The sequence below is a fragment of the Cibotium barometz genome, chromosome 56, assembly GCF_041138505.1.
Source record: "Cibotium barometz isolate CiBa-2024 chromosome 56, ASM4113850v1, whole genome shotgun sequence".
Taxonomy (NCBI): Eukaryota; Viridiplantae; Streptophyta; class Polypodiopsida; order Cyatheales; family Cibotiaceae; genus Cibotium; species Cibotium barometz.
Window position 1 is genome coordinate 32,517,563 of NC_141101.1, and position 27,455 is coordinate 32,545,017.

A 27,455-nucleotide genomic window follows, 5' to 3' on the forward strand; every position below is an offset into this window, starting at 1 on the left:
CTTGTACATGGATGAAAACTTGTTGGATTGCAACCCTGGAGCCGCCGTATCATATGTTTATCTACACCCAAGAACCAAGGGTGTAATCTCAGTAAAGCTTAAACGTAGCTGCAAATGATTTCAGTCATTTTGGGCACAAGCCATACACAATACACATCTCATGTTGCTGACAGATGAGAGGAGCTATACACAAGAACTTAAGCCTAATAAATCCTAGTTGATGTGGTATCCAATGAGATACTTTTGGATACATAGGATTAAGGTAGTTTGTAATCCGTAATCTTGCATAGCCTTTAATCAAAGCTAATCTTGCATGGGCAGTAAAACCACCTTACCGTGGAAAGCACAGATGAAAACGCAACCAGTTGCTTATGGACAAAAAGGTCATCAGATGGGGTGGCCAATGTCCCAATATAGCTTTCCAATCTGTAATAAGATAATAACATCTTTACTGGGCACAACACTGAATCCATCGAGAACATGTAGATATGGTATCCAAAGTGATACTTTTGGATACATAACATTAAAGGAATTTGTAATCCATAATCTTGCATAGCACTTCAGTCAAAGCTAAACACCAGATCAATGGGCAGTAAAACTACCTTACCATGGAAAGCACAAACGAAAACGCAACCAGTGCTTATGGACAAAAAGGTCATTAGATGGGGTGGCCAATGTCCCAATAGCTTTCCAATCTGTAATCGGATAATCACATCTTTACTGGGCACAAAATCAATCCATTGGGAACACGTAGATGCAAGTACAATATATCAACTATTCCCATATTTAAAGCCAATCTACTTACAAAACCCTGTGCCAACTATGATGGATTGGACTATTCACAGGCTCAGGCATTTGACTATCAAATATGGTGTCTGCTGTTTGAGTGACTTTTACAACGCTAATACTTCACTGCAACAGCGAAAAGCTTAGCAGTGTGTTCACTCATTTTTCTTCAAACATGACAAGAGAACACAGCCAGACATGTTAGCTGCCCTCTGAATCCATTGTATTACGATGATCGTCAGGTTTCTCAATGTCAATATCCTCCCACTCTCCAGTATCTGCTTTAGCCAAAGAAACATGTTAGAAGCTCCAAACAAAAGCTTGTGGTCAGATTACTCGTTGCTCATAATCAGTGCAATAATCTAAACCAATGAATTGCAAACACCATGGCTGCTATCTTAAGAAGCCAAAACTATAGAACATTAACCTTTCTTAAGTGTCAAGGCTACCAAGGCATCATTCTCAACCTGCACCATACAGAGTAAAAGGTCCCAATATCAAACATTTATCAAAGTTCAAAGGTTGCCTCACAATAAACATGTTTTGAAATTAATAACAACTGTGTTCTTTACAGTACAACGCTGCACTAAGTCCAACACCAAAAGCGATTGCTTTTCAAGGTAATCTGGACTGCAAGGTTAAGGCTTGGAAGGTATTCTACTGGTGCTACTCGCAAGCTCGTGGACTAAACCAACAGCGGATTACCAAATTTAGGGCTGAAAGTAAGAGGCTAAACCAAGCCAAATTTCAATTTTTTATTCAGCCAAATATTGGAAACTGTGAGAGCACGATGCACGATTTGGAGGTGGTAAGACTCTTACATTGAACTTCCAAACATAATACTACCTAAGTTGGCCTACTTTTTTTCAAGAGGGGGGAGGAGGGGATGGATCGTTCTCTCTAGTAACCTTCTTATGGTTTATCTTTCTGACTGATGCTAGATCCCAAATGGTGGGGGAAAAGAAGAAAAAGATTCTGAAAAAGTGAACAAAGCTATTCATTGTATTTTCACATATGCAAGACTAGTATCAAAGCCTTGAAATTTTCCACACGAAGGCAATGAAGAGGACTATCACTCTGAAGGGCCAGCTCAAGCAGTCATAAAAGGGGCATCCTGTAACCCTTGATGGGTCATAAGCAGAATTTCATAACCACCATCCCTAATTTATGGCTGAAGACTCCAAGGGTCTCATATCAAGGTTGCAAGCATGGACCAAACTGAAAAGTGGAAACAAATACCAACTACACCAGCAGTTCTTCTAGCTAAGGTATAAAATACAATATTTCTGTGAAAGGCTGACTTGCAGAATACAACATGGAAGCACTATTAGGACTAGAAATGTTGCCAACAAGCATCTGTTCAAAACTACAAACAAATCTTCTGTTCAGATTTTGGGTACCTTCTGATCTGCTAAAGTCTTTGCATCATCTAATGGTTGCCAACAAGCATCTGTTCAAAACTACAAACAAATCTTCTGTTCAGATTTTGGGTACCTTCTGATCTGCTAAAGTCTTTGCATCATCTAATGGTTGCCGGCTTGAGTAAAGTATTAGACGCTGAGTATCCACGTCATGATCAGTAAGGACTTGTAACTTTGCCTTGATCTCAAGTACAGTCTCTGACGGTTCGCAATGCAAAAAGTATGTTGTCCTCTTCCTCTTGACCCTTATGAACATAGCCTACAAAAGAAGCCCTAGATTTCTTTAGCACAGCAAGTGTTAAAACGAAGCTTATGGAGTAAAAAAGCAGCTACATTGAAAAACAAAAAAAAAACTAATACGTATTATAATTTGACATGCAATTCGTGATAGATGGTCAATAACTAACCCTATGACATGGAATTGGGATCCGTTTTTATGTTCTCAATTTTTGCCATTTTCAAAATTGGATTTCCATTTCCTTTCTGTTGGGACGTTTTGACAACTATGTGGCGTACACATCTTTTCCATTTGTGCATCCATGAGATAAGCCACACAAATACCCCAATGTGCATTGGCATGTTGTTACATCCCGACAAGCCTAGGATTAGGGCTAGGGGCGTGTGCTAACCCAAGATTAGGGTTAAGGTTAACCCAAGATTGGGGTAAGGCTTAGCCGAGGTGTGGGGACTTAAAGGGTTCACACTACGGCTAAGAGCGCTAGCAAGAAGAGGTCTAGATTAGCGAAGAGCTTATAATTAATAGCTTGGGGCTAATAATGGCTAAAAGCTTATATATAAAGTGAGAAAGCTTATAAAAAGAGCAACGGCCAATAATAGCCGGGTTATTACTATATAAGTGACCTTGGGGTCGCTTATTAGACAAGAGGTCAAGTAGTCACATGGTGGCCTGGGGCTATCAAGAAAGGGTGCAAGATCTCGGACCATGGAACTCCAAGGTCGGTGGTTCGGCCTAGTGGTATGCGATGCTAGGTTGGGACCCATCGGTACCAATGTTGCATAGAAACGCGTTTCGTACAGATTTGAAACGTACGAAATGTTTCGTCCTGTACGAAACACGCTTTTTATTCATCCTAAATATTTTAATACCCTATAGCCCATCGTTTCGTACATCTTCTATGCGCGTTTCCCAGTGGAGGCCACCTGTACTTTTTCGTCGTTTTGTGTGCCAGCTTGCCTTCGAAATAACGCCCGTGTCAGCCTGCTTGCTCCTTGGTGTCCTTGGGTCTTGTGGAGGTCTTCCAAAGGGGTAATGTCATGTTTTGCTTTATGTTGGTTTTCTGTGCACAACTCACAAAGCAGCACGTTTTGTTCTCTTCCATCAATATTTATGGCATATCTTCCTCCCCTTGCTCTATTGAGGCCTAAGGCTACCTACTTTCTCTTCCCCTTGCTCTATTGTTGGCCAAGATGACAGTTAAATTCATGAATCATAAAATGAGATTACTTTATGTTATGTGTCGCACTCGCAGGGCCAACAATCTGCATTTATCTCCGCCTTGTAGGATGCCTCGAATAGGCGATTCTCTTTGGAACAATGTCACCTTCAAGTCTAGATATGGTGGCTTGGGCTCCGAAAAGTGGAGATGCAACTTTTGTGCTGATAAGCACCATGTTAGTGTCATCAGGCTGAAGGCACATTTGTCACAAACAAAGGGTTTTGGCATCGGGCCATGTAAGCATGTGCCACAAGAAATCTATGATAGCCTAAAGGCTTGGAATATCCCCAATCTGGGAGAGCCTGAAGCACGTCAAAGTGTCTCCAAGAGGACTCGCACTATCAGAGAGAGGAAGATACCAGTGGTGATGTTGCAGGTGGTGTTGCAGGTGGTTCTAGCTCGGCACCTCGAGCCAAAAGAACTAGTCTTCCAGTGTTAACAAAGGACATGTGCAGGCAGGGATGTAGAAGGCTGCCATGAAAGAGGCAACGAGGGAGTTGATGAAGTTGTTTATTCAATGTGGATTATCCTTCCACATTGTCAGGACTAGCATGGTGAACTTTATCACAAAGAGGCCAAAGGTTTTGAGCATGTACAAGGCCAATAGTGATCTTGAGCTTCTAAAGCCCTCCAAAACTCAATTTGCATATATGTTTAGTGTGGTGGAGAGACTAGTGAGAGTGCGACATGGCTTATTGTTCACTGTTATGTGTCGTGAATGGACAGCATGGGAGGACAAGGATGAGCCCAAGTCTATAGCATTCTCTCGTATGGTCATGAGAGATACTTGGTAGCAGGATGCAGAGGGACTTGTGAAGGCACTTCAGCCCATGTATAGTATCCTTTGGCTCACAGACATGGAGGGGAGTCCCATTGGGCTGCTTTATGAGTTCATGGATAGAATTGGTGAAGCTCTCAATGATTGCACTACCTTGTCGCCTGACAGGTGCTCACCCTTGGACTTTAACTTTAGTCTTTGAGTCTTTCTCTTGAGTCTTCCTATAAGTTATTTTATAAATCTTGATCTCTTATGTATGTCACATGTAGAGTTCAAGATATTAAGGAGATCTGGAATCGATGTTGGGATTGGTTTCATAGGCCAATCCCTAGGGCTGAATACTGAAAATGATGAGCAACAATGCCTTTTATAGGCTTGGGAATAACCACACAGACTAGTTAATTTCCGGTCGGCCAGATCCAGGACAATACATCACTTTATATGCTGTAGCCGACTGGTCCTTCTACTCTATAAACTGGCCGATAGCAAACAAAAGGTCCTCCATCGGATAAACCTTGCCAAATCAGCAAAACGCTGCTCAAACATCTGTTTGTGCTGTCTTTATCTTGTTGCCTCTTCAGGACTAGCTTTAAGGTATGCCTAAGCATGTCTTGCACATGACATCCCCCTATGCTAAACTTGATGACAGGATTCCAATCTGTTTCTTGGATGACTGTCATCATCCCATTCTATTCCCGGAGTCCCCTCTGTCATCCTTCCTACTCTAGCAACCTTTTCACTGAACACCCGGCCTGGTCTCCAAATCCACTCTAACTTTGTTGAAGATTTATGCATCTGTTCCATCCAATCCCCATTCCGTTCCTCCCTTGTCCCTGAACACTGTCTTTGGTCTTCTTTCCTGAGAAATGAGTCTGGCACTCTCACTCCACCCCTTGGAGGATTAATCTCCCCTGGAACCGTTGCTTGAGAGCGTTTCCTAGTGTGCCCCACCTTCCCCTTGGGCTTTGTGGCGAACACTACCAACCAACCTCCTGGGAGTTCTTCCCTGTCTTGTGTTCCTTGCCTTGGGCCTCGTACCTATGCACTTTCTTGTGCCTTGGACTTGTGCACCTTCATCTGGGACTGAATCAGTGTTTAGCCTTGCTGAGCCTGATGCTCTGATACCAATGTTACATGCGGAAGCTCTGGGAGTCTTCCTTCAGTCCTAAACACCATTTGGGAACATGCTGATGCAAAAACACATGTAGAAGAGAGAGAGAGAGAGAGAGAGAGAGAGAGATAGCTGAGTATTCAGTATATTTATATATCTACAAAAAGGTACATCTGTTTTGCAGCCCTTGGCTGCCTTCAATGAAAAGGTGTAAACCTACTATAAGCCTTTGTCTAGACCGAGCGCCAAGCTAGTGCCGAATACTGAAAAGAGCAACAATGCCTTTTATAGGCTTGGGAATAACCACATGGACTGGCTGACTGCTGGTCAGCCATATCCAGGACAATAAATCACTTCATATGGTGTAGTCGATTGGTCCTTCTACCTATAAATGCCAAATCCCCACCGGATCTCCTCGTGATCGTTCCTGGTATGAGACTCGAATCCTGCAAACAAACAAACAAACAACAAGGGGGTGCAGGCCTAACTCACCTCCCAACCATGACAGCCGTGGGCAAGCCCACAATCTTGGCTGTCCCCACCGAGCCACGAGCTAAGCTAACTAGGTTGACGTACCGACCAATCTCCTCCCCACGACGTCCCATACCGCCACGAAGCTACCCTCACGGGCCTCGAGATTGCTGCCGGCCTCGGCTGCATAAAGCAGGTGCATGTCTGCACTAGATCCAGACTCCAAGACCATAGAGCTCTCACAAACTCGCGAGACTCTCTATGTGACTAATGACTAACCTTGGCCACCCTTTTATAGGCTCTTGGCCGGTCATCGGGCGTCCACACTTGGGTGCCTGCCCGTTAGTCTATCCCTAACTCAGCTCGCCAATCAGCCTGCCTAGCTCCAAGCTTCCCCAAACCTCGAAGCTAGTCTTGCGTGCGTGTAGCACACGGTAGATACACACTATGCACATGACATACTCCCCTTCCTCTAAGAGCTCACTCCTGAGCTCACTAAAAAGCCAAGGTAATCTCTCTGAAGAGGAGTTAATGTCTCCCATGTAGCGTCCTCTCCTCAACACGATCCTTCCACTTGATCTTGTATTCCATGATAAGCGTATTACGCAATTTTCTTTCACGAAATCCAAGAATCTTTTCAGGTTCGTGTGGAACAAATGTCATGTCCTTGACATCTATAATTTCTTGAGGAGTAACTAACTGGTCCGTTCCACCCAGTACTTCCTAAAGTCCACTGACATGAAATACAAGATGAACTTTCACATGAGAAGGCAAATCCAATTCATATGCAACTGAACCAATCCTTCGTGTAATACGAAATGGTCCACAATATCTAGGGGATAATTTCGGAGATCGACCTGTTCGTAAAGTCTCGGAATCTTTCGGAACTCGCAAATACACCATCGTTCCTTCAGAGAACTCTCTGGGTAAACGATGTCTATTAGAATAAAATCTGTCTCGGTCTTGAGCACTTCTAATAGATTCCTTCGCAACTTGTAACATTTCCTGCATATAATGCAAAAAATTACGTGCTACATCGTGCTGAAGTCCTCAGAATCCTACTGTAACAGGTGATCTAGGTTGAAAACCATACATAAGCATGAAAGAACTAAAACCTGTACTCGTATGCTTAGTACTGTTATATGCAAATTCTAACATAGGAAGATAATCCTCCCATGAACTCTGTCTTTTTGGATACATATGCTCGAAGCATATCCTCCAAAATCTGATTCACTCTTTCAGTCTGGCCATCAGATTGAGGATGATCAGAGGAACTCAAATTCAAAGTTGTTTCCAACTTCTCAAAAACAAGTTTCCAAAAATCACTGACTATGTCCTACGGTAACCCGTACAGTCTAAACAATTGCTCGATAAACTGCCATGCTAATTGCGTAGCTGTAATAGTCTTCCGGGTCGGTAAAAATCTAGCCATTTTTGTCAAGCGATCTACCACAACCCAAATAGAATAGTGGCCTTGATGTGTTCTTGGCAATCCGGTAATAAAATCCATGGAAATACTTTCCCATTTATTACCTGGGATTTGCAAAGGATGCAACAACCCAGCCTGTCTAAAGCGTTCAGCTTTATTTGCCTGACAAATTTGACACTTGAGAACATAATCTTCTACATATCCTTTCATCTTTGGCCAATAAAAAGTGTGTTTCACTAACGATAGTGTCTTGTGTACCCCAGGGTGTCCAGCAAAAGGGGCATCATGACACTCCTTAAGAATCTTGGATCTAATGTCCGAGATCTGTGGTACACAAATTTTGATATTACGGAATAGTAAACCATTCCGAATCATCCACTGGCCTCCTGCAGCCTGAATGGTAGACTGCTCACTCATTGAGTCTTGGTCAATCAATGAGCTCCCGTCCTCGATCTTCTGCCAAAATGGACCAAAATAACTATCAGTCCTGCAAAGCCCACTCAATGACTGAAATAAGTCAGTAGAAATCTCGGTGAACGACAAAGTATTCACCTCTCGAATTCAACTAAACGCATTTGCAATACTATTCATGGACCCTTTTCGATAACGGATCTCAAAATTAAAATCTTGCATTAACTCAATCCAACGAGCTTTCCTTCCTCTCAAGTCATCTGCATCACACACATACTTGATTGACTGGTAAATACCACAAACTTGGAGCCATATAAATAATGTCTCCAAACCTTGAGAGCATGAATCACAGCATAAAGCTCCTTCTCAAGGGTTGGCCAACGAGATTGAGTGTTGTCTAGCTTTTTACTTTCAAAAGCAACCGGTCTACCATCTTGAAATAGAGCAGTCCCAATGGCATAGTCACTGGCATCAGTTTCAAGAACATAAGGCCAACTAAAATCAGGTAATGCTAAGATAGGTGCTTCCTTGACTTTATCTTTCAAAAGTCTGAAGGCCATATCTAGATCGGTATTCCAAGTGATAGGTTGATTTGACTTACGTCCACGACGTTTCAATAAGTCGGTCATCAGTAGTGTGAGCTAAGAGTACCTCCGCACAGATTTTCGAAGAAAAACAACAAAACCGAGAAAAGAACGAAGTTGTTTCACTATTCGCGGTATAGACCTGTCCAGAACCTTCTGAACTCGATCATAGTCAATGCTCAATCCATCTCTAGTGATCTTGTGTCCCAAGTAAATGATGTCTGTCATAAAAAACTCACATTTACTTAATTTAGCATATAGTCGATTCTGACTTAAAATAGATAAGACAATCGTGAGGTGTCTAACATGATCCTCAAGAGTACGACTATATATCAAAATATCATCCAGGAACACCACCACAAATTTCCCGAAATGTTCACGAAAAAGATCGTTCATCATTTGCTGGAAAGTGGCTGGAGCATTGGTTAACCCAAAAGGTAATACGAGAAACTCGTAATGGCCATACCTAGTCCGAAAGGCGGTTCTTTCGACATGCCTTTCATGAATACGTATCTGGTGATAGCCAATACGTAAATCTATCTTCGTGAAATATTTCGCTCCTGCTAACCGGTCAATCAGGTCATCTGATCTAGGGAGAGGATAACGGTTCTTAATTGTCAGCTTGTTCAATCTCTTATAATCTATACACATTCTCCAGGTATTGTCCTTCTTTGACCTAAGCAACACAGGTGCACCCCAAGGTGATTTACTTGGACGGATCTGACCCATCCTCAAATAATCTTCGAGTTGTTTAGCCAACTCATCTTCCTCAGCTTGGCTCATCCTGTAAGGTGGAATACTGACAGGATGGGCACCAGGGATCAAGTCAATACGATGCTCTACGGCGCGTTCAGGTGGTAAACCCGATGGCAGTTCCTTAGGAAATACATCTTGAAACCCGATGGCAGTTCCAGAGTATCTTTATAGTCCTGAATCTGGATTGGAAGCATCTCCACCTTTCGATCCCATACTTGCCGACCTGCAGGTAGGCGTACCTCATAGGTATGATCGCTTGGTGTCGTATCAAGACTCAATTTCTGCACAAGTTTGTAGTTAACAAAGTTGTGTGAGCTGCCAGGGTCTAGAAGAATAAGAATCTTATGGCCATTCACTTCTCGATAAACTCAGAGAAGATCATGTAAGCCAAATACTTTAGAGTTGAACAGACAATCAGAACAAGTACTAGGGCGAGAAAGTACAGTAATCGACGTACCTGTCAAAGACAACTGGTTAGCTGCCTTTGGCTTGGGTCCTGCGTTGGTCTTTGCACCCTTTTGCTTTGGGCACTCGTTACGCATGTGTCCTTTTTCTTCGCAGATAAAACAACGTCCTTCCTTCTTGAGCTTTAAAGCCCTAAGGAGTCGTTTCTTCTTCGCTGGTGTCGAACTTGAATTCTTCAAAGGTTAGTCCGAAGACTTTTCTTCAGTCGTGTTAGCCATAGGTGCAGAGAACTTTCGTTTATGCTTGTTCCCTTGCTCGGTAACAGGTTTCGACTTGGAAGAGACCATTGTATCATCATAGATACGAGCTGAATGAATGGCTTCGTCCAATGTTTTGCATTTGTTATTTTTAAACGATATGAGTCTGGTAAACCAGCTACGAAGAACCCCAAAAAGAGTAGTGGGATCCATCTTTGTAGCTTTCATCTGCAAGTCCCTAAACTTCTGGAGGTAGACCTCATAAGTGAGGTGCTGCGAGGTCATGGTCAAAGCTGAAAACCGGGCAACAACATCATAATCATCCTCTTTCTTGAGGAATTCCTTCTTGAAGACGTCTTCGAATTGTGCCCTTGTTGTTGGCTTAGGATTGAGTTCCTTCCACCAAAGCAAAGCTTTGCCTGAGAGGAAACCTGCTGCTAACTGGATCTTTTTTCCATCATCATATGGATGAAACTGAAAATGGACCTGCCACTTATGTAGCCATGTGTCCACGATCTCCTTGGTATGCTGCTTTTGCTCGCCCCCGAACGATTCCGGAGTAATGTTGGGGCCTAAAGCAGAGACCAAGGTATCCATACCCGAAAGAGTAGAGAGGGCTGTCAAGATAGAGGTGGAGTTCTGCAAGGCTTGCATCTGGGCTGCGATTTGTGCCTGACGTTCCGACGAAGAAGCTTCGAGAGCTACTTTGAACTCTTGGAAATCTGATTTTGACACATAATCGTCAAAAAGATTAGCATCGGTATCTTCCGCAGCCAGCAAGCCTTCGCGTTCGACAAGGGACTCCAACTCCGATTCTTGGGTCGACATCGTGAAGAGGACAAGTGGAGAGAAAATTCGATCTTTGCACAAGAAAAGTGCAAGGGTACTTGAGAGCTTGAGAGCTTGAAAACTTGAGAGATGTGTGGCAAGAAGCCCACTTAAGGGGTTTATATAACTAGCCCCAAACGCTACTTGAGCTTTTGCTTTTGTGTTTTATATATATATATATGTGTGTGTGTGTGTGTGTGTGTGGATATATATATTCTCTTCTTCTTCTTTTTTTAACAACTTTAAACCTTGGAGGGGGTTTTTAAACCTTTTAAAAAAATTAAACTAAAAAAAACGAAAGCAAGCCCAAATCGGCGAGTGCTTTCCTTGTTTTTTTTTTCCCTCCTGGATTAATGTCGTCGGCTACCTGCGTTGCTGACGTCAACCATCGGTTGCCTTCGCCAGCCTTCCTGCTGGCACCACGCCAACCTGCCGGTGCCACCTTTGCTCAGGCGACCAGGGCAGTATGCACTGGCCTACGCCTAGGCTCAGCCGCCTGCACAGGCCTGGCCCAGGCGCCCACCAGTCTGGTCGCCTGGCTGCGTAGGCCAAGGCACCTGTCGCCTGGCTTCGCAAGCCTGGCTGCTTGGCTACGCAAGCCTGGCCGCCTGGCTACGCAGGCCTAGGCGCCTGCCTACATAGCCCTAGGCGCCCGCCAACAGGGCCGCCTTCGTAGGCCTGGCCGGTTGCCAACCTTGCCGCCTGCATAGGCACTTAAACGCCTGCCCACCAGCATCGCCCGGGTCGACCAGCACTGCCACAACCGCCTCTCGTGCTTTCTCTCTCTCTCGAGCCAAAAGCAACCATGCTTTTTTTTTTTCTGTTTTCTCTCTACTGAAACTGTTTATACAATTCAAAACCATCTTTCCTCTTCTTTGCAAAGCAAACAACCCTTCCTAGACCACAATCGCTATCATGACGGGTTCTTATGATGAAAAAACAACATACTGAATCTGAAAACAACAGTATGCACAGAAAAACAGCAAGCGCACATACCTTTCTTCAACCTCATCTTCTCTACCTACCGACTTGCTCGTTCACGAGGCATGCTCTGATACCACTGTCAAATCCCCACCGGATCTCCTCGTGATCGTTCCTGGTACGAGACTCGAATCCTGCAAACAAACAAACAAACAACAAGGGGGTGCAGGCCTGACTCATCTCCCAACCATGACAGCCGTGGGCAAGCCCACAGTCTTGGCTGTCCCCACCGACCTTAACTAGGAGATTCCGGAGACAGCCTATGACGGTAGGTCATTTGTGGGTATTTGCCACGCATATTCCACCCACATCAACAAGTTTTCTGACATCTTGGCAACTCTGACTGACTTGCTGAAAGGTGCCAAGACTTAGAGGCAAAAGATGAAGATGACCTCTCGGGGTTTTCAGGTTTTCAAGGACCTCAAGGTTGCATTATCTGAGGCTCCTTGCTTAGTGTTAGCCTCCTAGGATGACCCATTTCAGGTGGGTTCGCACAAATCACCGGGCTCTTCGTTGGCTTCAAACGATGCCAAGCGCAAATTGGAGTGACCGTCAACACCGCTGGAGCTAGAGTTTCCAGCAGTTTGGTGTTTGGTGGTATGATTGAGTACCTTCCGAGCAAGGCCAACCCAGTGGTGGCCAATGCCTTGAGCAGGAAAGGAACCATGTCCCACATCCAGTCCACTCGGATGGAATTTGTTGGTACAGGACTAGATGACATGAAGCATAAGTACAGGGATTCTGTGTAATTCGGTGCCGAGTGGAAACAGGCATTGGACGTGGCATGACCATGCCATTTCCTGATATGCGGTGGTTGGCTTTTCTACAAAGGTCGACTTTGTGTATTGAAACAATTCCAAGCAACTCTTCTCCACAATGCTCGTGATGCCGTCACTAGTGGCCGTAGGGGCATGAACTTGACTCTGGAGGAGTTACAGCAGCAATTTTATTGTGCAAGAATGAGGCGAGATGTGTTCACTCATGTTCAACAATGTCTAGTTTGTCGAAAGGTGAAAGCTCCTCGTGGGAAGAAGATAGGGTTGTTTTAGCCTCTACTTATTCCTAAAGGACCTTTTCAAGACGTTTCGATGGATTTTGTGACGAGCTTGCCTCCTTGTTACATGCATTGAGGTTGATCGTGATAACGCACAACAGGGCCTTCTTTGTGGTGAGAATCTGTAACTTTAGAGAGTAGGGAGAGAGAAGAGAATGTAGAATGTAGAAGGCGACACAGTATTAAGGTTGTCCAGGACTAAGCTTAGCCCTTGGACATGCCAAATAATCGAGGGCTAAGCTTAGCCCTTGGACAGGCCAAATAAGCCCCCGGACATACCTAAAGACTTCTACATGCCTGCTAATGCTTGACCTAATGCTAGAGCTGGCACTACATGCTTTCTGAATGATGCTTTCTCCAAGTGGGTTAAGAGGACTGATAACTAACTGACCTCTAAAGCTCAGAGACAGACCTACGTAGCTCGTGCCTGACTGTCCCTGGACTGAGGGCTCACAATGGGGTCACGACATACGACAAATAATCCTAAAAAAGGTTCTACTTCTGTACAAATGCTGCACTGATGATCATGCCAGTGTGTCACTGTGTACCCAGGTGCAGGGTGCACATGACATTCCCTCTTGCTTAACTTGGCAACAGGTTCAGGGCTTCCAAGTAGTCCGCCAACATGGGGTACTCCTGAAAGAACTCTTCATCCAACCAAATTGCTTCATGGATTCCGCGGTCTTTAAACTTCGTGTAGAATTGTCATATTCTTCGACCAGATTCATGCTTCCATCTGTGGAGGAGAATTTGCTCTGGTTCTATGACTTCAACTTCGTCTATCATATCTGGTGGTTGCTCTTCGGATATATCTTGCAATGATGGACCTACATATGGCTTCAACCAAGAAACATGAAAGACATTGTGCATAGTCCAACTTTCGGGCAACTTTAACTTTAAAGAGACATCACTTAACTTTTGAACGATTGGAAATGGGCCAAAACTTCGGAATGATAGTTTGGGACAACACTTGCCCACTTGCTTTAGCCGTTGTTTCATGATGCGGAGATATACCCAATCCCCTTCCTTAAAGTTGATATCTCGCCTGGATTTGTTGACTTGTCAGGTATATGCATCGGCACCCTTGGCAAGGCACTCCTTAACTGACTCCATGATTTCCAAGAATGTCTTGGTGGTTTTATTGGCCTCAAGAGATGGTGACACCTATCTCGTCGCTCAAAAGAGAGGAGAACCGACGACCAAATGCTGCCTCATACGGCGTCTGACCAATACTCGATGAGTGCGTATCATTTAGGATTACCTGCATCGAAGGAAGATAATGTTCCCATTTCGACTGTTGGGTCATGGTAGTATGATTTGAGAACGTCAAAGGCCAATTGATTGTAAATTTTTGTTTGGCCATCTGTTTGAGGATGGAATGCGCTAGACAACTCCAACTTAGTCCCAAAATTGTCAAACAATAAATGGGACGTAAATTTTGGATCTCTATCTGATGTGATAGTCCGTGGCAAACCACCAATGGGGTACCAAAACCGAATGAACAAGCGAGCTATGTCCTCGGCTGTGGCTGTCTGTATGCTTGCATGGAATGAGCATGCAAAATTTACTGAATCTATCAACAATGGTCATACACTGTGTGTTTCTAGATCTAGCTGAGGCGGGAAGAGGGCCTACGAAGTCCATACTGATGTCGTGAAAGGGTCCCTCAGGAATAGGTAAAGGCTGAAGCAACCCGGCCTGTTTGGTATGAGGAACTTTCACTTTTTGACATGTGGCATGATTGGACATGTTGGTAGACATCCCGTCACATCTTAGGCCAATAGAATGACCTCTCTAACTTCTCCAAGGTACTGTTGATACCCCTATGACTCCCAACAAGAGAATCATAGGCATCGTGGAGAAGGACTTTACGCATTTCTTTGAGTACACAAAGACAGTTCTTGAAAAACAACCAAACATCCTGTATACTATAATGGCCTAGTTCTGAACTGAGGGCCAAATGATATTGAGTCCCGAACTCTTCCGAATCCGGATATTGTGCCTTCATACTGTCTAAGTCTTTGCCTTGAACTTCAAGCAAAATGGACTCCTGCAATGTCTGAATAGTGCCCTTGTAGCTAAGAGCATCGGCAACGAGGTTATTCTTGTCCGGGACGTATTCAATCATTCCCCCAAATTGTTGGAACAATTGACTCCATTTGGATTGCCTGTCACTCCATTGGGCACTAGGCATGGTTTGCAACCATTTAAGTGCCTGGTGAGATATCTGTGCTTTCAATGCTTAAGAGCGGTCATCACCCCAAGAGCTTTTTGTCATACACCAAATAATTCTTCTCGGCGTTATTCAACTTGCGGCTATAATAAGCCACTGGCCTACTATCTTGCTGTAAAACATCTCCAATGGCAAGGTTACTGGTATCGGTAATCACCTCAAAAGGATCATCCCATGATGCCAACTTCAAAACTGGAGACTCAGAGGCAACTTTCTTCATTGCCTGGAATGCCTCTAGAGCCTTGCCCATGGCGGACACTTTCTTAGGACGAGTCTTCACACACTTGAGCAGGTTAGTAAGAGGTGCTGCAAGGTCAGAAAACTTGTCCATATGGGTGTTGTAGGCCTGACATAGACCCACAAATGAGCGGATTTCCTGGACTGTAGTGGGAACATCCCAACTGAGAATGCCTTGTACCTTTTCAGGGTTGAGGCTAATACCTGAAGAACCGATGATGTAACCCAGGTAATGGATCTCCTAGACTCCAAACTCACTGTTCTTGGCATTGATAAACGACTCATTGTCCTGCAAGAGTTGAAAAACCAATGCCACATCTCTCTCATGTTGCTCTGTAGTCCCTAAGAAGATAAGAATGTCATCTAAGAAGATGAAGACACATTGGCCAATGAGATCTCGAAAAACCCGAGACATCATTTTGTTGAACGTCGCTGGTGCATTGGTGAGACCAAGGGGCATCACCACAAATTCGTAGTGGCCACGCTCGGTCCTAAAGGCAGCTTTTGGAATGTCGGCCTCAAAGATCCGAACCTCATGGTAGCCACTCTTAAGATCTATCTTAGAAAAAATCTTTGCACCATTGAGTCGTTCTAGGATGTACTCTATTCTGGGCATGGGGAACCTATTCTTCACTGTTAGCTTATTGAGCGCCTTCTTGTAATCCACACATAATCGTGTAGACTTATCATTCTTCTAGACAAACAGAATGGGAGCGGCAAATGGTGAGAAGGATGGTCGGATAAAACCGGACCGGAGTAACTAAGCTAAATGCTGTTCCAACTCGCTCTCCAATGCCTTAGAAAGGCGGTAGGGAAACTTGCTGGGAGGTTCTGAACCAAGAACCAACTCTATGCGATGGTCCTCAAGTCTACTAGGTGGGAGCTCGTCTCGCAACATTATGTTGCTGTATCGAGACAAAAGACCAGTCACCCGTTGCTCCCCTGCGGGTGCTACTTGAATTGCATTAGACTGAGAGCGGACGTATAGTAACACACACTCTGCTCCTTTTCTGATGGCTCTTTGGGCCTGAATGTGGGAAATGAGCGGAATGCCAGGAATGCTCCGATCCCCACGAATCATGAGAGGCTTAGGAAAGCCTTCAACGATGGTGAAAGTGTCCTGCCTCCAATCAGGAATGGGTGCATACTGTCTAAACCACTGGATCCTGAGGATCATGTCACACCCTAAGAGAGGGGAGACAATGAAATCCCGCTGGAATGTGGCCCGTTGAACCTGAAACTCAAATTGCAAAGCTTTAGGAGTAATGTGTGTACGTAGACCAGGGGTAAACCTGTCCACATCCAAATGATAAGGAACCAAGGTACAACTCATCTTGGCGGCCAACTGCGGGGAGATGGCATCCTCAGAATTGCCCATGTCAAAGAGGACAATGAACTGCTGTCCCTTTGAAGTGCCATAGGCATGGATGAGAGCCTTTGTCTTGCCCTCAACCTCACCCTCCTGCTTATCATCAAATATCACTGGTGGCATTGAATTCAAAGAGAGTAAAAGCTGAATGGCATTTGAGGCTGATGGCGCAAGTATGGATGATGATGCTACGGTTGCTACTGTGGAAGTGGATGCCTTAGCAGACTTTTTCGCTTGGAATTTTGGGCAATCTTTCTTCCCGTGTCCCACAGTGTGACATAAGAAACAACGGTTCTCTGTTCGGTACCGTGTCTGTTCATCAGGCTGGAGATAACCTCCAGTTATGCCCTCCTTAGCTTTTTCCTTAGGAGTCTTCTTCGGCATAGAATCTTTCTTATGGTCCGATTGACCCGAAGAATTTTTCTTTTGGTCCTTTTGGTCTTTGCTGTTCTGAGCCCCCTTACCTTGGGTAGATGACTGCTAGGTAGATGGCTGCTGTTGGGGCTTTGGGGTAGACTGTACCTACTTGGGCTTACCTCCGTTCAACATCAGCTCTTGATTCTAAGCGAGGGTCAATGCCTCTGCATAAGTCTGAGGCTCAAAATTTCACACTGGGTATCTAATGGTAGTGTCTAAACCTCGAATAAACTGCTTGAGCTTATCTTCTTCCGATATGCCCAACTGTTGGGCCAGTGTAATGACCTTGTTTGAATAGGTCAAAACAGGGGAACCACCCTGAGTGAGTTTGTAAAACTCATCCTCAAGATTGGTCATGTATTGTGGTGGAAGAAAACGGGCTTTGAGATCAGCCAATGGAAACGGACTTGGCCTGTGAGGGGTTCTGTGTGAAGTTGTGACCAATGCTGCCACCAAGTTTGCTGCCACATAGACTTTGTCTTGTGGACCTGTGATTTTAGCTAATGGAAAATGTGCTTCAAATTGATGAATAAATTTAGTAATTGCAGCATGATCACACTTACCATCATACTTACTAAAATTTGGAGAGGTTCGTATGATGGTGGTGGTAGGAGCGGTGGAGGACGAGGAATGTGACGCCTGTTGAGGAAGAGCCACCAGAATTTGTGCCATCGTTTGCTGATTCTGGATTTGCACAACCTCCTAGTCGAGTCTTTGCTAGAACTCTCGGTCGGCCTTCTCTCTGCAGCGTTGGTCTTCCTCAAATTTGCGTGTGGCTTCCCTATCCCTTTGGGGCATCCATGAAATGCCACACAAATTATGTACCCTAAATGACTAATTTAGCCCAGCAATCTCCAAACTTGATGCTCGTTGTCATACCCATGCTAAATCCCTCCACTTTCTTGTCTACCGAGATCAAAGAGAACTAAGCAGCCTGTTCCGTGACCACGTTCTCTGTATTGCCGCTGTCAAACAAGACGACGACTCTCTGGCCACCTTTGTAGCTAAAAGTCTTGAGCAATTTGTTACGCTCATACTCCGGGTTATGGTTGCCCTTCTACCTATCTTCATGCTCCCGGCTGACAATGGCACCAACTGAAGATGTGCGAGCTGGAGAACTAGCGATAATCTAGGGGGCAATGTGAGAGGCTGACGCACCACGGTAGCTATCGAGGCCGGAGTGGTGGTCTGCGCAGGAGTCTTCTTAGGGCAATCCCTAAAAGTGTGTCCTTTTGTACGACAAAAGAAGCATTGCCCCTCCTCCTTGTAGTGTTCGCACTCTTTGGCACTGAGCTTACCACTTGTTTTCTCGGCCAAAAGCTTCTGGTTTGGAGAAAGGCAAGGTCCATCGTTCAAGTTCTGGGAGCCAAAGCCCGGGCTAGACCCTGACTGGGTTTGGTTATGGCCCTTGCCTCAAGCAGTGGGTTGCCTTGGCTACTTCGGGCTGGGAGGTCTTTGGTTTCCCATTGTTGTACTTCATCTTGGCACTCTGTGCAAGCGAAAGTGCTCGATCAAAGATTTCTGGTTTAAACATGTGCACATCCCACTGATTTGTGTGTCCAAACCATAGAGGAATTGTCCTCTTTTGTCAACATCCGATTTCTCCACTGCAAAGCCAGGCGAGGACAGGTAGCGCGTTCTGGCGCAAACCCGAAACCCGCCTTGAGTCACTCAAGATAATGAGGCGGTAGAAACCGCTTCTTGAGGTAAGTGACAAATTGGTCCAACCTATAGTTAGCAACTCCATAGTTGGAATTAACTTCAGCCCAATGAGTCCACCATGAGATGGCTTCCCCTTCGATGTAGCAACTAGTTAACACCACCTTCTCTATTATGTTTGACTTCCTACTAGCAGCAAAGTAGGCTTCAAACTAATGAATCCAAGAATGCAGAGTTATGGGATCGAGTTTACTGTTTTACTTACAGAAATTCACCTTCTCGTGAAGACGAGTCAAAGAAGTCGTAGGCACTAACCTTGTGTCGAGAAGTGCAAGGTATCACTCGTGCTCCACATGTCGTCGTTGGTCGTCTAGTGTGGCAGCGCGGGTTGCCGCCTGTGTTCAAAGCTCTACCTCCCATACCTACATTTCATATAATGCACCGGAACGCATTATTGACTCCTCAAGGGAGATAGCCGAAGCATGGATCTGGAAGGAATCTCAGTGATGATGACTCGCAAAGGGGGGGGGGGGGGGGATGGGTCTCGAGGCTTCTTGAAGAGGCATCCGTTTCTCCAAGGCTTGTATAGAAGTCGTACATGCCTCCACCTATTCTCCTTGTCACGCTATGATGCGCATAAATTCCCAGTGTCTGAAAACCAACCACACAAACGAAAAAAACTTTCCTTTTTTTTTCTTAGCTAAATCTCTTTACCAAAAGGCAAAGCTCTGATACCACTATAACATGCAAAAGCTTACAGACAGGATTATAATTCGGGTAACGAATATTCAGCACCTTGGTTCCTGACGATTTGCACAATGTAGCGGAAGAGAGAGAGAGAGAGAGAGAGAGAGAGAGAGAGAGAGAGAGAGAGGGTTACAGTAAAGACAATACACCCAATTGGATCCCAAATACCCTCTGCAGGGCCCCCACCAAGGATGGTGTATTTACTTTATGGAATGATGAGAAAAAGACTCAAATCTGTACATCTTCTCTTGGCTGTAGACTTTTTCAGCCTGTAGATGATATGATTCTTGACCTTTAATATTCAAATTTGCTTTAGGCTCCCTTTCGCTGTCCTGGCCCTTGGAGTTCTTCAGCACTCTGTGAATTATGAGACATCTCGACTCTTGACTAAGCCATGCTTTTATAGTCTTCTTATATGCTGGTCGGTGGATGCAAAAGGCTGTCAGCCTGTTGAAAATACCTCCACGACCTGTTTTCATCTCTTAAATAGGAGCCTTTTTCTAAGTGTTGGCCGCCTTTGCTCTTCTGTCCAGGCTGACTGGCAGCCCTTGTGTAATGCCCGCCTACTAGACTGGCCCCCCACGGGCTAGTCGACTGGCTGCCCAAGGTTCCCCTAACACTATGCAAATCCTGCATGTAACATGCTATTCCTCAGATGCCTGGTATCTGCGTACAAGCCGAACACCCGGAACACCTGTCATCATTCCAGAGGGTGACTCATGGCACTACTTCATGTGCGGGACTTGCACACCTAAACAAGATCATGTACGAGACTTGCATACCTAACCTTGGACGCTTAGAGTGAAGCTCCGGCTGACTCATCCCAGACTGGGGCTCACAAGGGACTTATTTTCACTCCAAGACCTGCACCCGGGCAGCACGCGTGTAGGCTGGACAACGGGCTGGGCTGCAGACTGAAAGAGTGCACAAAGCGGAAGCAAGATAAGCAATAGAGTGTGCTGAACTGAGAGTGCAAGAGAGAGAGATATGAAGCTAATAAGCTGAATACACTACAGTGAAAGCAATCCCAAGCAAGAGACCAAAGTCTCATAAGTGAAGGATACAAGAGGGAGTGTCAACACATGAACCACACAACTCAGAATGATCAATGAATAAAAGGGGAGAGGCCAGCCCACCTATTTATAGGTAAGAAGGGGCTGGCCGACCGGAACAAATGAGCTGGCCGACTGTGACATGCTCACCAGACCTAGGAAAAATAACAGGAAAATGTGGGAAAATTACGAGTGGCCAACCCACAATTGAGGGCCATAAAAGGGATCAAATATGGGCAAATATATGGGCAACATATGGGGATAAATATGCTAACCCCCCCTCTCAGCACCAGCTGCCGAACAAACTCCAAGTAGCCGAAGATGAGGAGCCAAGGAAGCTTGAGACACACACTTGGTGAACAAATCTGTTGCATTCTCCAGTGAAGGACAATACTCCAAACGCAAACCTGTTGCATTCTCCATTGAAGGACATTACTCCAAACGCAAATCTTTAGCAAGACACGTTCACGAACATAGTGATACTAAATCTCAATGTGTTTCGTACGAGCATGAAACACTCCGCAACCAAATCGCCTCACATGCAACATAACAAGTTGCTCGATATTCACCTCTCTAGGAAAGCGCCACAATAGGCTCCTTTTTACTGCTCCATGAAATGTCTCCCGAACCAAGTGAGAAAACACAACCAATGGTTGAACTCCGAGATCTCCAACCCAATCTGAATCAATCCATCCAAGAACAGTGCACTCCTGGCCATAGAAGATGTCAAAGGCCAAAGTACCACTCAAGTACCGAAGCACCCTGAGAGCACACCGCCAATGCTACTGACGGGACTTGGATGTGAAAGAACTCAATAAGCTGACTGTGAAACAAATGTCCAATCAAGAGTAGGTCAACCATACCAAACATCCGACAAGAACCCGATACTATCCCAAATTAATCCCTGGAGAAGCACCAAGAAGAGAAAGCTTCTCACTAGTATCCATAGGAGAAGATACTAATCTACACCCAGTCATCTGAAAACTGTCAAGAATCTCCTGTGTGTAATTCTGCTGAGAAAAGAAAATACCCTGAGGGGTCTACCAAATCTCAAAGCCAAGAAAATAATGCAGAAGGCCAAGATCCGTCATCTCAAACTCTTTCTCCAAAGCATCCAAGACTGAACGGATCCTCACGGAATAAGAACCTGTAAAAATGAGGTCATCAGCATAGACCACAATGATAACAACTAACCCCCTCTCAAGGAGGTAAAGGTTTGAATCTACATGAGAACGGCGGAGGCCAAGCTTCTGAAAGAACTCATCAATCCATTGGTACCAAGCCCGTGGAGTCTGCTTGTAACACGCGAAAGCTCTGAGAGTCTTCTTTCAGCCCTAAACACCACTCAGAACATGCGGATGCAAAAACGTAGACAGAAGAGAGAGAAGAGAGAGAGAGAAGAGAAAATACAGTATATTCATATGGTACAAAAAGGTACCTCTAAATCTGCAGCCATGGGCTGCCTTCATGAAAAGGTGGAAAACACCCAAAACAGTCCTACATAATGGACCCACTCCCTAGTGGAGTGAATGACCACAACAATGAGCAAACATGCCTATTTATAGGCTCTTGGACAATTGGAGTGCTGGCCGACTGCTGGTCGGCTGGTCGGAGCCGACTGGACTACATATCATAAAGCGTTGATGTGCCTGGAGCCGACAATCCTCTAGTACAGCCGACAGCCCCTTTGTGCAGCCGACAGTCCTTTTGTGCAACCAACAGATCCTTCAATGTCTTCCATGTCCTGCTCCAAGTCCACCATTGGCCAAAACTGCACTTCATGCTCGAAAACCTGGTTCTAGTCATCTTTTTCTGGCTGCCCCTTCTGGATTAGCTTCAGGACATGTCCATGGGCAAACTTGCACATGACATCCCCCTCTGCTAAACTTGATGACGGGATTCCAACCTGTTCTTGGATCACTGTCATCATCCCATTCTGTTCCCTGAGTCCCTCTGTCATCCATCCGTCTCTAGCAACCCTTTTCACTTAAAACCCGACCTGGTCTCCAAAAACCACTCTGACTCTAAATAAGATCTATACATATGTTCCATCCAATGCCCAATTCGTTCCTGCCCTGTCTCTGAACACCATCTTGGTCTTCATTCTTGAGAAATGAGTCTGGCACTCACTCCACCCCTTGGAGGATCATCCTCCCTTGGGACCGTTGCTCGAAAACCTTTCTGGCTCACATGATTGCCATCCCCTCTGGACTTTGTGGAACACCACCAACAAACCTCTTGGGAACTCTTCCTGACCTTGTGTTCCTTGGCCTTAGGCTTCGTACCTGTGCACTTTCCTGTACCTTGGACCTGTACACCTTTCATATGGGACTGAATCAGGGTTTAGCCTTGCTGAGCCTGATGCTCTGATACCAATGTAACACGGAAGCTCTGAGAGTCTTCTTTCAGCCCTAAACACCACTCAGAACATGCTAATATGCAAAAACGCAGACAGAAGAGAGAGAAGAGAGAGAGAGAGATAGCTGGAAATTTAGTATATTCATATGGTACAAAAGGGTACCTCGAAATCTGCAACCATGGGCTGCCTTCATGAAAAGGTGGAAAACACCCAAAACAGTCCTACATAATGGATCCACTCCCTAGTGGAGTGAATGACCCCAACAATGAGCAAACATGCCTATTTATAAGCTCTTGGACAATTGGAGTGCTGGCCAACTGCTGGTCGGCTGGTTGGAGCCAACTGGACTATATATCATAAAGCGTTGATGCGCCTACAACCGACAGTCCTCTGGTACAGCCGACAACCCCTTTGTGCAGCCCGCCAGTCCTCTTGTGCAGCCGACAGATCCTTCAATGTCTTCCATGTCCTGCTCCAAGTCCAACACTGGCCAAAACTACACATCATGTTCCAAAACCTGGTTCTAGTCATCTTTTTCTGGCTGCCCCTTCTAGATTAGCTTCAGCACATGTCCATGGGCAAACTTGCACATGACACGGACTATATATCATAAAGCATTGATGCACAGCAAGAGCTTCTCACCATGGAAAGCCTCATATGGAGTTTTATTTGGAAGAGCAAAAGTAGGAGATCTGTTCTAAATATAGACAGCAGTTGAAGCCGCCTCAGCCCATAAACATGGAGGTAAAGAGGAGTGCTCAAGTATAGCACGGGCCATCTCCATGATAATTCGATTCTTCCTCTCTGCAACTCCATTCTGTGTAGTAAGCTGTCTCTGAATGCCATGATCCTTGCAATATTGCTAAAACTCCTGGGATGTAAACTCGCCCCCTCTGTCAGTCCTTAGAACCTTGACTGAAGAACCGGTCTCTTTTTCCGCCTTAGCCCTCCAATCACAAAAGTGCCGAAAAGCCTCATCCTTGGTCTTCCAAAAGAAAACCCAAGTAAATCTGGAGAAGCCATCCACACGCCTTACTCAAAGACGCAGTACTCATTCGACCACGAAAGTCTGCATCAAGTACCAAGCTGCCACCAAAGCCAAAATCCACACAAGACCCCCTTTGCAAGAGAGTGTGTCCACTAGAGAAGAAAAAGCAGCCTACAAAGGGGCTGCAAACCTCAACATACAGGCCGACCAGCTTCCACACCTCTGATGAGAAAAACATTGAAGAGAAGGTACCTTCAGGCTGAAAACGATGAAGCCCAAGTGAAGGTAGAACGACCAGCAGCAACTGTCCAGAAAAACACAGCACCTTGAGGACTGAAGATCTAAAAAAGTCCAGAGGAGAGAATGCCGTAGACAAGGCAGAATATGGGGCAGCAGAGAAACTCTAAACCTAGAGTGATGATACCATGAAAGAGTGTGCACCGAGTGGAAGCAAGATGAGCACTAGAGTGTGCTGAACTAAGAGTGCAAGAGAGAGAGAGACTCCAGTGAAAGCAATCTCGAGCAAGAGACCAAGTGTCTCATAAGTGAAGAATACAAGAGAGAGAGTGTGTCAACACATGAACTGTTAGAATGATCAATGAATGAAAAAGGGAGCAGCCATTTATAGGTAAGGAGGGGCTAGCTGACTCGGACATGCTCACCCGACCTGGGAAAAATACGAGGAAAAAGGGGGAAAATACAGGTGGCGAACCCACAACCAAGGGCCATAAAAGGGATCAAAGATGGGCAAATACATGGGCAGCAGCATATGGAGATGAATAAGCTAGCATAGACAGGGTACCTGCAGGTCAACAAGGCCACCTGTGTGCACAACGGAAGGCTGGCTTGCATGCGTGATGCGCAGGGCAACAGCTAAACGACCACATGGCATCTGTGTTGACTGCATGTCATCGAAGTAGGCTAGGGCAACAAAGTGGGATATGGCCGCATTGAAAAGCTGGTCACACAAGGCTGAGTATGCGCTTGAGGAAAACAGTGCATGATTAAAAAAAGCGTATGCCAAACATGGAGTTGGTCTAAAGAGGGAAGAGTTATTTTTAATGTTGAGTCTAAATAGTGGAGATGGAGTTTTAAATAAAAGCAAGAATGCTTTTTCGTGTGCTAAACATGGGGGGGGGGGGGGGGGGGGGGGTGGGGGGCAAAACTAAGCTGTCTTTTAATAAACTTGGTTGCTCCTAAAATAATCAACCTTGCCCTCTTTGTTGGATCATACTTGCAGGTTTGTGCAGGCTTGGATAAACACGTTCCCACTACTGAAAACCTCGTGCTCTCCCTCTCATCTACCTTAAAAACCTTTCCCGTAACCCATTACCTTTTTGCCACTATTTTTCTCCAAGTTCTGCACGCACATTTCATGTGCACTAGAACTATATGGAGTCAAAGTTATTAGCCATATGTTATCTTCAGGCTGTTTGAGGACATGGGACATGCGTAGAAGTTGATGGGGAGTTTTATGCTTGCCCTAAAGTAGACATAAGTATTTACTAGTTATGTGTGAAAACACAATCTCTGTTTAGTCTTCGATGAGGATCGGACAGTCAAGATATTTTACTGGAAGTACATGCCACTAGGACTGTTTGTGCATCAAGTGGACTAGTGTTTGCTGACAACTAATGCAAGATGCCATCCAGTATGATGGTTGAGTTGCGCTAGGGTTGTTATGGTTGAGCTTTGTCTTCAACTCTTGGAAGAGAGTTGGATTGGAAGTAACTGGATCTTTGTAGCATGATCTACAAGAGAAGTCTTACACTAGCCTAGGTAAAAGTTGAGTAGATGCTATGGACAGATGTTCAAATCCGAGCATTCCTTTACATGGGCTTCTGTCCTTATGCATTCACGAGAACGTGAAATGAGCAGAAGGGAGGAAGTATGTTACGTCCCGACAGGCCTAGGATTAGGGCTGTCAAGAGTGGAGTGTACTAACCCAAGATTAGGGTTAAGGCTTAGCTGGGGCACGGGGACTAGGAGGGTTCACACGTGAGCTAAGGGCACTAGCAAGAAGAGGTCTAGATTGGCTAAAAGCTTATAATTAATAGCTTGGGACTAATAATGTCTAAAAGCTTATAAATAAAGCGGGAAATCTTATAAATAGAGCAAGGACCAATAATAGCCGGGTTATTACAATTTACTATATAAGTGACGTCGGGGTCACTTATTAGACACAGCAGGTCAAGTAGTCATGCAATGGCTTGGGACTACCAAGGAAGCATGCAAGATCTCGTATAGCCATGGAGCTGCAAGGTGGGTGGTTCGGCCTAGGTAAGGGATGCTAGGTTGGGGCCATCAATACCAAGCAGGCTCACGGCATTTAGACCTCAGGCTCAGGGTTCGAGGCATGGTTGGGTGGTGAGTCACGAGCTACAATCCATCGCGGTCATGTGATGCGTATGACAAAGTCGAGTCTATGAAACCTTGCTAGGGTTTCTGTTCTAGTTCAGATCATCTTTGGGCGTGGTCAATGGAAACCTTACACATGTAATACATGATAGGAGACAGCATGTTGGTCAACCATAAGAATGACAAAATAATTAACCATGTAGATATCTTCCATTCAACCATGGTGTGGATTAGTTTGCAATAAAAGACAACCATATGCATTCAGCCATTTGAAGATGTAGAAACTGGACAGAAGCCTTATGTATGTTGACATCAAATTGCCACTTGGACATCTACAAATGTGACAAAGACCAACAGAGCCCTTATGTGCCATTTCAGCATCCGAGGAATTAGCCATGACCATTAGAAACCCTAACATATACTGACATCTGATATGAGACTATGTCTGTTAACTATGACAACCCACATCCATGGGATTGCCCAAGGCGATCAGTAACCCTAATGGATATAAAAGATGATGAGCCTTCAGCGTCCATGGAATTGGCTAAGAGATCAGAAAACCCTAATGCATATTTCCATGCACCATATCCACGAATTTGGCCGGGAAGAACAGTTGCACTAAACACTAGTGCCTAGACTGTTGGAAGGAGAGTAGCATAGATAGAGAGAAAGAGAGAGAGAGAGAGAGAGAGGGCATTAAGCTTACCATGATGCCGGTGGCGAAAATGCTAAAGAGACTGGCAGGACTCCGCAGTGGAGATTAGCAGCAAGTCTGAAGAGGCTGATATGAAGTAAGAAGAAAGACAAACGGCAACCTTCGTACCCCGTGAATCTTTCTACCAACAAAAGCTATATGGTTTAATGGTTCTCAAATATGGTACCAAAGTGTTTTTTTTTCATTTTCATTAAATATATTATGTGAGATTTTCAAAAAATAAGAAAAGAATAAGAGTGTTTTTCTAAAGTTTTATTTCAGTATTAATGACTAATGTTTGAAAAAAGTCAATAAAATAATGACTCTTATATCTTCTCTATTTAAATCAATAAAATGTTGACTCTCCATATAGTTTCTATAATTTTGCATACATTCACCTATATGCTCTCTATTTGTAGTCCTATCTATTTAAGATAATAAAATGATGACCCCCCATATCGTTTCTATTTTTATGCAGTCACTCATATCCTTTCTATTTAAGGTCCACAATTAAAGGGCTCACTCAACGGGGAGAGAGAGAGAGAGAGAGAGAGAGAGAAGGAGGAGAGGGAAGGGGTGGGGGAAACTCATCTTCTAAGGTTGTATTAATTAA

The 27,455-nt window shown here is 44.8% G+C and overlaps 1 protein-coding gene across 2 annotated transcripts; it reads right to left on the reverse strand.

Annotated features, from left to right (window-relative positions):
• Window positions 1-626: 626 nt before the first annotated feature.
• LOC147607135 (uncharacterized) lies at window positions 627-27,016 on the reverse strand. Of its 2 annotated transcripts, XM_086791073.1 has the most exons (4): window positions 26,855-27,011; window positions 2,281-2,466; window positions 1,214-1,253; window positions 627-1,064 (listed from the first exon to the last, which is right to left on the reverse strand). In XM_086791073.1, the coding sequence occupies exons 1-4, from the start codon at window positions 26,855-26,857 to the stop codon at window positions 988-990; spliced, it is 306 nt and encodes a 101-aa protein (XP_086647199.1). In that variant the 5' UTR covers window positions 26,858-27,011; the 3' UTR covers window positions 627-987. The 2 variants fall into 2 exon arrangements, with proteins under 2 accessions (XP_086647199.1, XP_086647198.1); XM_086791072.1 differs by lacking the exon at window positions 1,214-1,253 and having other exon boundaries at window positions 26,855-27,016.
• Window positions 27,017-27,455: the final 439 nt, after the last annotated feature.